Source organism: Bos taurus, chromosome 13, assembly GCF_002263795.3.
Source record: "Bos taurus isolate L1 Dominette 01449 registration number 42190680 breed Hereford chromosome 13, ARS-UCD2.0, whole genome shotgun sequence".
NCBI classification, from domain to species: Eukaryota; Metazoa; Chordata; class Mammalia; order Artiodactyla; family Bovidae; genus Bos; species Bos taurus.
Genome location: NC_037340.1, coordinates 64,982,962 through 64,995,002, shown reverse-complemented (window position 1 = coordinate 64,995,002; position 12,041 = coordinate 64,982,962). Strand labels below are relative to the sequence as shown.

The following is a 12,041-nucleotide window of genomic DNA, read 5'->3' as shown; positions in this document are numbered from 1 at the left end:
ATCATCCAAAAGAACACAAATAACAAATGCTGGCAAGGGTGTGGAGAAAAGGAAGTACACTGCTGGTGAGAATGTAAATTGGCGCAGCCACTGTAGAAGACAGTACAGAGGTTTCTCAAATACTAAAAATGGAACTACCACATGACCCAGCAATTCCACTCCTGGGCATATATCTGGAAAAAAAAAAAACGAAAACACTAATTCAAAAAGATACATGCACCCCAATGTGCATAGCAGCATTATTTAAAATTGCAAGATATGGACGCAACCTAAGTGTCTATCAACAGATGAATGGAGGGAGTTCCCTGGGAGTCCAGTGGTTATGATTCAGAGCTTTCACTCCTATGGCCCTGGGTTCAATCCCTGATCAGGGAACTAAGATCCTATAAATCGAGAGGTGCAGCCAAAAAAAGAAGAAAGAAAGAAATATTTATTTTTAAAAAACAGATGAATGGGTAAAGAATATGTGTGTTTGTGAGTATATATGTATAATGAAAAACTACTCAGCCATAAAAAAAAAGAATAAAATGTTGCCATTTGCAACAACATGGATACCCTTAGAGAGCATTAATGCTAAGTGAAATAGGTCAGACAGACAAAGACAAACAATGTATGATATTACTTACATGTAGAATCTAAAAAAAGCAACAAAGTAATGAATATACCAAAAAAAGGGCAGACTCACAGACAGAACAAACTAGTGATTATGGGAAGGGCAATGCAGGGATGGGCAGGTGGGCGGCACAAACCACTGGCTGTAAGACAGGCACAAGGATACAGTGTGCAACACGGGAAACATAATCGCTATTTTATATTACAATAACTGCAAATGGAAAGTAGTAACCTTTAAAAAGTATGTAAAATTTTTTAAAAATTAAAAAAAAAAAAAACTACTAGAACCAACAAGGCCCTACTGTATACCACAGAGAACTCTATGCAATATTCCGTGATAACCTATATAAGAAAGGACTCTTAAAAAAAGAATGAATTATGTATATATATAACTGAATCACTTTGCTATATACTAACACAACATTGTAAATCAACTATACTTCAATAATTTTTTTTTAAACTACTAGGTACATGAAACAGCTGATAATCAAGTGTTTCTTACTGACAAAAATCATAATTTTATTTCATTCAATCTAAAAATTGAAACAACCACAAAGGAAGCTGGAAAGCTGAGGCAAGGTTAACAAAAGAGGCAATGTGAATGGAATCTGTATAGACAGAAAAGGGGAGAGAAAATTTCCAACATGTAACTAACAGCCATGATGAAACTCTAATTTCCAGACTAACATTGCACCTGGGAGTCATATTCCTAATGGAAATAATAGCCAGAAAGGAGGAGACATTGAACACTAAACTGAAAAAAAATTAGCTCTGGGGAGGAGAGAGGGATTGGGAATAGCCAAGAGACTTTTGCTTATAGTTTTAATTTTTACAAGAATTTAATTACCTGTGTAAGCAAAAATAAATACTTTTAAATTAAAAGTTTTAAAAAATATTTAATGGGCAAACAATAGCTTCATGGCTGTTGAATTTATATGCTGCTGGAGAAGGGAATGGCAACCCACTCCAATATTCTTGCCTGGAGAATTCCAGGGACAGAGGAGCCTGGCTGGCTACAGTCCATGCGGTCACAAAGAGTCAGACATGACTGACTGATTAACACTTTCACTCTGGGACATCCACAAAACAGAATATTATGCAGCTGTTAAAAAAAATGAAAACAAACTATGAATTGACAAGGAAAGATTTCCAAGTTTTAGAAGGCAAACTATAAAATTACCTTTTGTTGTTTCAAAGAGGAAAATAAGAATATATACTTGCTTGGCTTGTATTAAATAAAGAAATACTGGTAGGATGGACAGAAATTAATAAAACTGGTTGCCTTTGGGAGTTGAATGAGTATAGGGTAGAAAAAGAAGTGGATGCAATAATTCTCACTGTATACCCTGTCACTGTTCTGACTTTTTGATTCTATTCAATCTCTATCCAATTGATTATCAATTAAAATCCTTTGCATTTCCCAGGCAGACTACCATTATCATATTCAAATTATGATTATACTGTCTCACTTTCAATTCTGATACCTGCCATTTATTTTTCTCATTTATGACATTGACTGGTGTTTCTAAGATGATGTTGAAAACTAGCAGATAGTTGACATCCTTCTCTTTAATGAAAATGTCTCCAGTGTTTCATCATTAAAGATTTCTTATTAATGCCTTTAACCAAGTTCATGAAGTTTTTCTCTATATCTAACTTACAGAGGGTTCATCAAGAATTAATAAATTTTGAGAATTTTCAGCCTTTGTCTAAGTGATTATATAGGTCTCTGCTTTTATTCTATGGAGATAATGAAATAATACATTTCCTAAGTTTAAGTTATCATTACCCTGCTTAAAAAAAAAAAGTCATATTTGATTGTGTGAATCGTTCATTTAATAAATATCTCTTTGGTCTTTTTAGCATTTTATTGACTAGTTTCGTGTCTCTTTTATAAGCAGAATTTGCCCAAGTTTTCTCGTATTATGCCATTCCTGCCCAGTTTCATTCAGGCTACACTAACCCCATAGAATGGACTAGAAAGCCTTATTTCATTTTCTGTGAAACTGCCTACTCTGGTGTGTTTTCATAAGATAGTTATTAATCTACCTTTTCCATTATTTTTATGTTACTAAGCTGGTCAAGTTTTCTTGAGTTTATTTTGCCTGTTTAGGCAAATAAGAGTTTGATCATCAGATACAATTCAGATGTTCAAAATCAGCAGTTTTCCTTTGAAGAAAAGAGCTCAAGAGTCAATAAAAACATTTCAACCTAAAGCTACAAACAGTATTTTTACATGACCAATACAAGCACTAGATTGCTAAGCAGTTTATAGGGCAGAAACTATGCCCTATAGGGTCCATTATTCAAACATGCCTTCATTTGGATTCTAGACAATCTAATAGGTCCTGAAGACACAAAACAAATAACCAAACACCAGGGCTTCCAGGATGGCAAGGGCCCAAAGAGAAGTTTGGTGGGCTCCTTGGAATCCCCCACTCCTCTGCCCAACTACCGAGACCAAAAACACTCTTGATTTGTGGAGAGAAACAAGCAAAGGAGGATAACTCTAGAATTACCTGGCCTGCCTATGCTCCAATAACCAGAGCTAGATGGAAGAGAGGCACTGTCTCTCTGGGGAAAGCCTGGGCTAGACAGTCTGAGTTTCTGCCCACTCTCCCCTATCTCCCTCTAACACACCTAAACAGACCCTTCTCTTTCCAAAGTACATTTCCTACCACTCACCTTCTAATCGCTTCATTTAGCTTAATCTGCTTCCTCTGTTCACCTTCCCCAGAAGCAGCAACAGAGTCCACTCTATAGGAGTCCACTGTAAACTTTTTCATCAGGTATTGGAGGGGTCGGGAAAGAGACTTTAGAGAAGAAGACTTAGCACTTGGGGTGAACCTTAAAAGATGAAGAGAGCTGTTTGCTAAGTGTATAAATTTCTTCCAGAGTGTTATATTTTAGGCATTCAATAAATGTTCATCAAATGTACTTATAAAAAAAGGTTTGATTATGAATACCTAGAGTCACAAACGGAGAAGGCAATGGCACCCTACTCCAGTACTCTTGCCTGGAAAATCCCATGGACAGAGGAGCCTGGAAGGATGCAGTCCATGGGGTCGCTGAGGGTCGGACATGACTGAGCGACTTCAATTTCACTTTTCACTTTCATGCAATGGAGAAGAAAATGGCAACCCACTCCAGTGTTCTTGCCTGGAGAATCCCAGGGACGGGGGAGCCTGGTGGGCTGCCGTCTATGGGGTCACACAGAGTCGGACATGACTGAAGCGACTTAGCAGCAGCAGCAGCAGCAGCAGAGTCACAAAACAGCAACAGGAATATATACACAGACCACAATGAATTACCAAAACAAACCAAGAATATCCATGCTGTAGATATCAAAGAGATAAACATATCCCAGTACAGAAACTGTCAAATTGGAGGAGATATACGCACAGGTGCTGTGGTCATTATGACTCAATTACCAAAAAGCTTTTTTCTGAAGGCCAAAAATTATTAAAAACTCATCTGTCTAAAACTCAATTTGGGGGAACACCCTAGTGGTCTAGTGGTTAGGATTAGGTGCTTTCACTGCCAGGGCCCGGGTTCAATCCCTGGTCAGGAAACTAAGATCCACCAAGCTGCGTGGCACAGTCAAAATAAATAAAATTAAATTAAACTTGGAAAAGTCATATAACCTAAACTTCACAGTAACTTAGGTTACTATGGTGACCTTAAGCAAATGGTAAAACTGGTCACTAAAACAAGCCACAGAAGGCCAGTGTAGCCAATCAAATGTAAAGAGACAAGGAGAGGGACAAAAATTAGAGAAAGAGAAATTCATCAATTCCTCTGACATTTTCTGAGTACCCACTCTGGGCCAGGAAGTGTGCCAGGGTTTGGAAATACAGAGCCAAATCTATAAAAACCTGTGATCACAACAGCTTACAGAGGAAGAAAGACAATGTTACAAGGCACACTGCGCCTTTGATTTCCTCAGACATACACATACCTCCCACACCAGGTCTGTTCACTTCACCTGAATCACTTCCCCTGTCTACTCTTCCCAGGCAACAGCCTTACGCCCTGCAGCCTCAGAGTCTCTGAATATATATATCTCGAGTAGCCCCCATCTCTTTCCAATCTGTGTCAGTTTCCTCTTTCTTCCTTCATAAATAACATTCACCCCAATCTGCAATTACTTCATTTGTTTCTCTGCCGACTTGCTTACGTTCACGGCCTGCTTTCTAGGAGATTACAGACACCCCTAAAGACATCTATCTCTCATTCACTACAGTATCCTCAGGAGGAATAAATGTGTATTTCTATATAGACAAATAATTGTAATTAAGTATCACAGGTGCAACTAAGGAAGATTGTTTAAAGTAGAATAAGGTACTGAAGAGCAAAAGGCTAGTTCTAGGGGGGAGAGGAAGGAGGGCAAGGAAGAAGGGGTCAAAACAACTAGTGAAAATGAGACACATGACTCAATTCTGAAAGATGAATCAGCATTTTCCAGGTGATCAAGAAGGCAGTAAGGCTGAAAGTCTTCCTGGGAGAAGGTGTAAAATAAGTAAATCAGCACAGGTACAGAAGAGAAGCACAAAAGAAGGTAAGGATGTACAGAAACTGAAGGTGAGAAAAGAAACAGCAACCCTGTGTAGAGAACTATGCAGGAACCCCATGGATTCCACCCCTATTGTACAGATGGGCAGCCGGGCCTGAAATGATTGTTGCCTGATAGCAATACATGGACCCCCGGGTGTTCATGAACACAGTGCTGGTGGTCCACGAGGTCTCCTTGAGGAATGTTTTATTGTGCTTTTCCACAAATCTGTACCATTTTTATTAGAGCTTCCCAGCTGAGATGCCACAAATGAGCAGTAACATGAAAAAGGTTGAGATGTACTGATCCAGATGACTCCCATATAATCAAGTACTACTAAGGAATTTTAGTGTGTGTGTTTGCAATTAACCTGGCATTGTATGATCCCTCTCAAAAGGTAGATATAGTGGTTTTAAAATATGTCTGCAAATTTTACATTCCTTCCCTCAAAAGGTGGAGCCTAATTATCCTCCCATTGAATGTGGCCTCATTTCTAACAAATAGCATATGGCAGCAGTAATGGTGTAGAACTTCAAGTCTGGGTCCTAAAAGTGCGGCAATTCTACTTCTGGGTAAATATACCCTGAAGAATTGAAAGCAGAGACTCAAACAGATATCTGTACTGACGTTCATAGCAGTACAGATATTACTTAATAGTCAAAAAATGGAAGCATCAACAGAAGAATGGATAAACAAGATGTGGTATGTCCACACAGTGGACTATCACTCAGTCTTAATGCTGATATATATCCTAAAACACAGGTGAACCTTGACAACACTGTTGTTGTTCAGTTTCCCAGTCGTGTCCAACTTGTTATAAGCCCATGGACTGCAGCATGCCAGGCAATCACAAGAGGACAAACTGCAAGATCTAGAGTAGTCACACTCATAAAAACAGAGTTGGATGGTGGTTTCTAGGGGCTGGTGAAGGAAGAAGATGAGGAGTTACTTTTTAATCTGTATAGAGTTTCCATTTGGGAAGATGAAAAAGTTCTGACAACATAGAGAATATAGCCAATATTTTATAATAACTATAAATGGACCATAACCTTTACAAATTGTGAGTCACTATATTGTACTCCTGTAACATATAAAAAATTGTACATGATTACACTTAAATAAATGTATTCACATTTTAAATAAATAAGTAATTGTGGAGATGGATGGTGGTGATGGTTGCACAACAACATGAATGTACTTAATGTGCTGCTGCTGCTAAGTCGCTTCAGTCGTGTCCGACTCTGTGCGACCCCACATACGGCAGCCCACCAGGCTCCTCCGTCCCTGGGATTCTCCAGGCAAGAGTACTGGAGTGGGTTGCCATTTCCTTCTCCAACTTAATGTACTAGACATTTTAAAATGGTTTAAAATGATAAATTTTATGTGTATCATTTTAACACACACACAGCACTGCCACTTCTTAGGTTCCCCTTTCTGGGAGAAGCCAGGTGCCACATCATGAGAACACTTTAGATGCCCTATGGAGAGGTTCACACATAGCCACAAGTCTCCCACAAGCAATCAGCACCAACTTAGGACAAACATAAGATCTCACCCAGAGGCTGCTCCTGAATTCTTGATCCACACACTGAAAGAACAATGGTAGTGTTGTTTTAGGCCACTAAATTTTGAGAAGATATGTCAATAAATAACTAACATAGAAGTATTTTGCCCCAATGCTACTAAAAGTGAGATCCATAGATAGTATATAGGTTGGAGGCACCAGTCCTCATGTTTTTTGCATTTGAGCCACACTGCTCTAAACCACCAGAAAACTCAACCTACCCTGGGGCTCCAAGGAAAGGAGAGGAGAGGACAGTTGCAAAGTGAAACCCATACCAAATGAGAGGGACTAACTCTAGCTGCACAACCAGAAAGGCAGAGAACAGCCCAGGTCTAACACAGAAATACAACCCTGGCTTTTGTACACAGTATATGACCTCAAGTCCCAGGAAGGCTTAATGCTGAGAGTCTTGGCTGCTTCTGAGTAAAACTAAGCTGCACACTGTGCACATGCTTAAATTAGAGCTAGACAGCGCCTGGCAGAAATCTGTCTGGTCCCCCCACATACACACCAAAAATACAAACTGAAGAACTGCTGCAGAGGGAAAAGAGGAACCAAAAGGGATAACAATTTCCCTCTGATTTCCTACTCCCACTACTAGTCAGCATTTCCTCACATGGCTATTCATAATCAACGTGAGCAGTTTCCTCTAGGGGCTATATACAGCCTCTACATGTATCTCACAGGATTTTTACCACCATCCCATGAGGACTTATGGAATTGTTAGGATCACTGCACCTGTCTTACATGTGTGGGAATGGAAGCTCAAAGAGAGTGACTAGGTAGAGGTGTAACAGAGATCACTGTCCAAATCACCTCACTAAACCCAGTGAAGAGACTTCTGCTCTTAATTTGACTTCACATACAAATATCCTTGTACTAACATAGGTCCACAGAGGTGTCTTTTGTGTTACCTACCTAATGGCCTACCTGGTGGTAGCTGATAATTTGCCTGAACTTTGCCCCAGGGGTTGGGCAGGCTGCTTCCAGATTCTTCCTTGTATAAACAGCCTTTCTGCAAACATACAATAATCATTTACTTCAAGAATCAGAGTATGCCACTCTATTCCTGGCTCAGGGCACAAACCAGAAGCAAATGATTCTTATGCACAAAAGTAACATTCTAAGCCATCTCCACCCTTTGTGGAGAGGAGACGGGGATGGAAATCATATTCAGGGTAAAACAAAGAGCTGACTATTAAACTACAGAAAAACTGTACTATTTTGGATGTCTTCTTTCTCTATCCCTTCACCACTTTCATTCTTCAACATCTGACACATCTAACTCTGAAAATGTCTTGAATTCATCTCTCCTCTCTATGCTGATCCTTTCCCACAATTGAACAGTCAGCTCTTGTTGCTGTTTTTCAGTTGTGTCTGACTCTGCGACCCCTAGACCACAGCATACCAGGCTTCCCTGTCCTTCACCATCTCCTGGAGTTTGCTCAAATTCATATCCATTTGTTGATGATGCCATCCAACCATCTCATCCTCTGTCGCCTCCTTCTCCTGCCCTCAATTTGACCCAGCACTGGGGTCTTTTCCAATGAGTCAGCTCTTTCCATCAGGTAGCCAAAGTATTGGAGCTTCACCTTCAGCATCAGTCCTTTCAATGAATGAATATTCAGGGTTGGTTTCCTTTAGGATTGACTGGTTTGATCTCCTTGCTGTTCAAGGGACTCTCAAGAGACATCTCAGCACCACAGTTCGAAAGCATCAATCTTCGGCACTCAGCCTTCTTTATGGTCCAACTCTCACATCCATACATGACTAATGGAGAAACTATAATTTTGACTAGATGGATCTTTGTTGGCAAAGTCATGTCTCTGCTTTTTAATATGCTGTCTAGGTATGTCATAGCTTTCCTTCCAAGGAGCACATGTCTTTTAATTTCATGGCTACAGTCACTGTCTGCTTGTTTTTGAAGCCCAAGAAAATAAAGTCTGTCACTATTTCCATTTTTCCCCACCTATTTGCTATAAAATGACGGGACCGGATGCCATGATCTTAGTTTTCTGTTCTAAGCCAGCTTCTCCAGTATGCCTAAGTAACTCCTACACTCTTCTATCAGTCCTGGCAAAGGGCCAGATATAGAGACACTCAATAAATGTTTTGTGAGTGAATAAACACCACCACTTTTCTGCTCCTATAAGGGATTGGACCATGTCTCTCTCCTGATTAAAATCTTGCCCAAACTCCCACCACTCCTGATCTATCCCTCTCCAGACTCTGAGAACATACCACGTTCTGTGAACACTCAATACTTCTGCTCACATTGTGCCTTCTGGCTGCTCTCATACTTCATTCACATTCTGGAAATCTTATCCTTTAATCTCACTTCCTTGCAAATACCCTTAACTTCCTGGCCCCTCTTGTCCTACATCACACCTGCCTGGATAAACCCCAACTGTAGGACAACCCACTCCGGTATTCTTGCCTGGAAAATCCCATGGACAGAGGAGCCTGGTGGGCTAGTAGTCCCCGTGGTCGCAAAGAGTTGGACACGACTGAAGAGAGTTAGCACACAGGCATGTAGGTCCATCAGATTCTCCACATTTTCCACTCCTGCACCCAGGCAGCTGAATGTTAGAGAATACACACATGCTGATGGGTCTCACTTTAAATGCACAGCCACAGAAAGTAGTTCCTCTAGGAGTGAGGGGACTCTGTGACTGGATATGGGAAAAAAAGGTCTTCTAAGAAGCCCAGAATGTCTCTATCTTAATCTGGGTGGTTACACAGGTATATACATGAATAAACGTTCATCAGAATACACAGTTAAGGGGCATCCCTGGTAGTCTAGTGGCTAAGAATCCGTCTGCCGATGGAGGGGACACAGGTTGGAACTCTGGTCTGGGAAGATTCCACATGTTGAGGAGCAAGTGAGCCCGTGCACCACAACTACTGAGACTGTGCTCTAGAAGCCGGGAGCCACAACTACTGAGCCCCTGAGCTGCAATTACTGAAGCCTGCGCCCTAGAGCCTGCTCCACAAGAGAAGCCACCCCAACAAGCTTCTCCACAAGAGAAGCCTGAGCACTGCAACTAGAAAAAGCCAGCTCGGCAACAAAGACCCCATTTTAGCCTAAATAAATAAATAAAATTTAGGGGAAAAAGAAACATAAAGCAAATCCATGTAATGAAAAAATTTTTCTAACTTTAACAAATATAGTACCCTGGTGCAGGATGTTGACAATGGGGAAGACTGTAGGTGTAAGGGCAAGAGACAGGGACTCTCTATACTTTCTGCTCAGTTTTGCTATGAACCTAAAACTGTTCTAAAAAATAAAAAAAAATTTTAATCCCCCATACTCACTGCCAACTCTCAAATTTCTACCTCTAACCCAGGGCTCACATCTAGATGCTTGACTTTTATTCAACCATCTGCTCAACATCTCCATTTGGTGATGAAAAAGGAATCCCATATTTTAAATGTCTAAAATCAAACAGCTGGTTTTCCCCATTTCAGCAAATATTCTATCAATACTTTGACCAAAAGTTCTTGGAGTCTTCCTTGATTCTCCTCTGTCTCTCAAAACATCATCAGCAAATCTATTGGCTATACCTTTGAAAAATACCCAGACTCGGATCCCTTCTCATCATCTCCACCAATGCTTTTTAGTTCAAGCAACTATCACCTTAAATTCGACTGCTGCAAAAGACTCCTAGGGCTCTCCCTATTTCTCCCCGTGCCTGCCTACTTTTACAGGCATATTACACACAATAACCACAGCCACTTTTAATAACTGAAATCAGATAATGTCACTTTACTGTTTAAAATCTTTCGATGACTTCCTATTACACTTACAATCAAGTCCAAAACCCCTCCTCGGGCCTATCCAGCCCTGCTGACAGCTGTGGGCTCATCTTCTACCTCTGGCCCCCTTACTCTTTATTCTCCACCGACTGCCTGAACATGCCCAGTATGCTGTGCCTTGGCTGCCTCCACCTGGAACCCTCTTCCCCTGGATATCCCTCACTCTCTTCAGATTTATGCTCAAATGCTTCCTTGTCAGACAGATGTTCCCTGAACATTCTCTACATTGAAAAGCTCCCATCATAGACATACCGCGTCACTCTCTGTCCACTTACCAATACTTATTCCTCTTCATTTATCATCACCTAGTCTTCATGGAATCGATCTGTTTATTTATGGTCTATCTACCTCCACTGGAAGGTCAATTCCTGAAGATCAGGGTCTATGTCTAGCCTAATCATCACTCTTCTCCAGCATCTAGCACTGTATAAATGATTTGGCATCAGTCATCTTTTGGAACTCTTCTAAAATTCCTACACACAAAATTAATTGTTGTTTCCCAGGGATTTGTACATGAACTCTGTACAGAGTAAATGTCACCCCATAATATAATTAATTTCAGGAACTTGACTCTATATCCTAGGTACAGAACACAGAATGGGGAATCAAAGCCACACCTTGTCAAGCTCAGAAGCCAGACTATCTGGATTCAAATCCCAAATCCATTACTTATCAGTTACGCAACTTCGGGCAACGTACTCAATTGCTGTGCCTCTGTTTCCTCACGTATAAAATGGTAATAATAAAAGTATACACTTCATTGTATTGTGAGGATTAAATAGGGTATAGGATTAGGGTTAGGGTTTAGACTTGTGCCTAACAGAGTAAGTCACTCATTAAATATGAAATATTAGCAAAGATATAAGGATGACAGGACACAATTAACAATCCTTGGCCAGCAATGCTACAGCCAAAGCCAAATACTTCACTGGCCTTAAACTTCTTGAGGGCCCTACTAGCTGAAGGGAATAATTTCTCTTTATTCCATACTGCCTAGTATAATGCCTCAATACACATATGTGGAAAGCTCAGAAATGAGGTAACTTTTTAAAAAAAAGATGACACAAGAAGTGAAGAGGTATGAACCAGGAACCCACACTTGATCAGTGCAAATAATCCTAATGAAAAAGAAATAGAAAAGAAAGAGAGCTAAGGACATTATGGAACTCAGATTCTGAAATCCTTTGTACAAGAAATGGAAGGAGACCATGATCAACTTAAATGGAAACAAGGTGGTGGAAATATGCCAAAGAGTCAGGAAAGCAACAGACAGAGGAGCTTTTTTCACTGTGTTCAGAGTAAGAACAGGGAAGGCCAAGCCTACTGTTCAGGACAGATGGTGTGCTCCCACCAGATGACAGGAAGAAGGCAGACGGCAACAGAAAAAGCAGTTTCCATTCTATCCACCAAGCATCATTACTAGGAAACTGCAGCCTCTCATACATTAGACAGTCAGCTTATCGATGCAACGGCGGAAGTAAGAGGGCAGGCAGGATT

General features: G+C 40.5%; 1 protein-coding gene across 7 annotated transcripts in view; it reads right to left on the bottom strand.

Moving 5' to 3' along the window:
• The window catches only part of PHF20 (PHD finger protein 20), a 128,209-nt gene that overhangs the window by 89,294 nt on the left and 26,874 nt on the right, over positions 1-12,041 (bottom strand). For 4 of the 7 annotated variants that reach the window (XM_059892644.1, XM_010811483.4, XM_015474164.3 and 1 more), the window contains one exon: positions 6,720-6,752. The exons of the other annotated variants lie outside the window; for them this stretch is intronic. In XM_059892644.1, the coding sequence (XP_059748627.1) occupies positions 6,720-6,752 (33 nt within the window). The remainder of the gene's footprint in view (positions 1-6,719; positions 6,753-12,041) is intronic. 7 annotated transcript variants of the gene reach the window in all.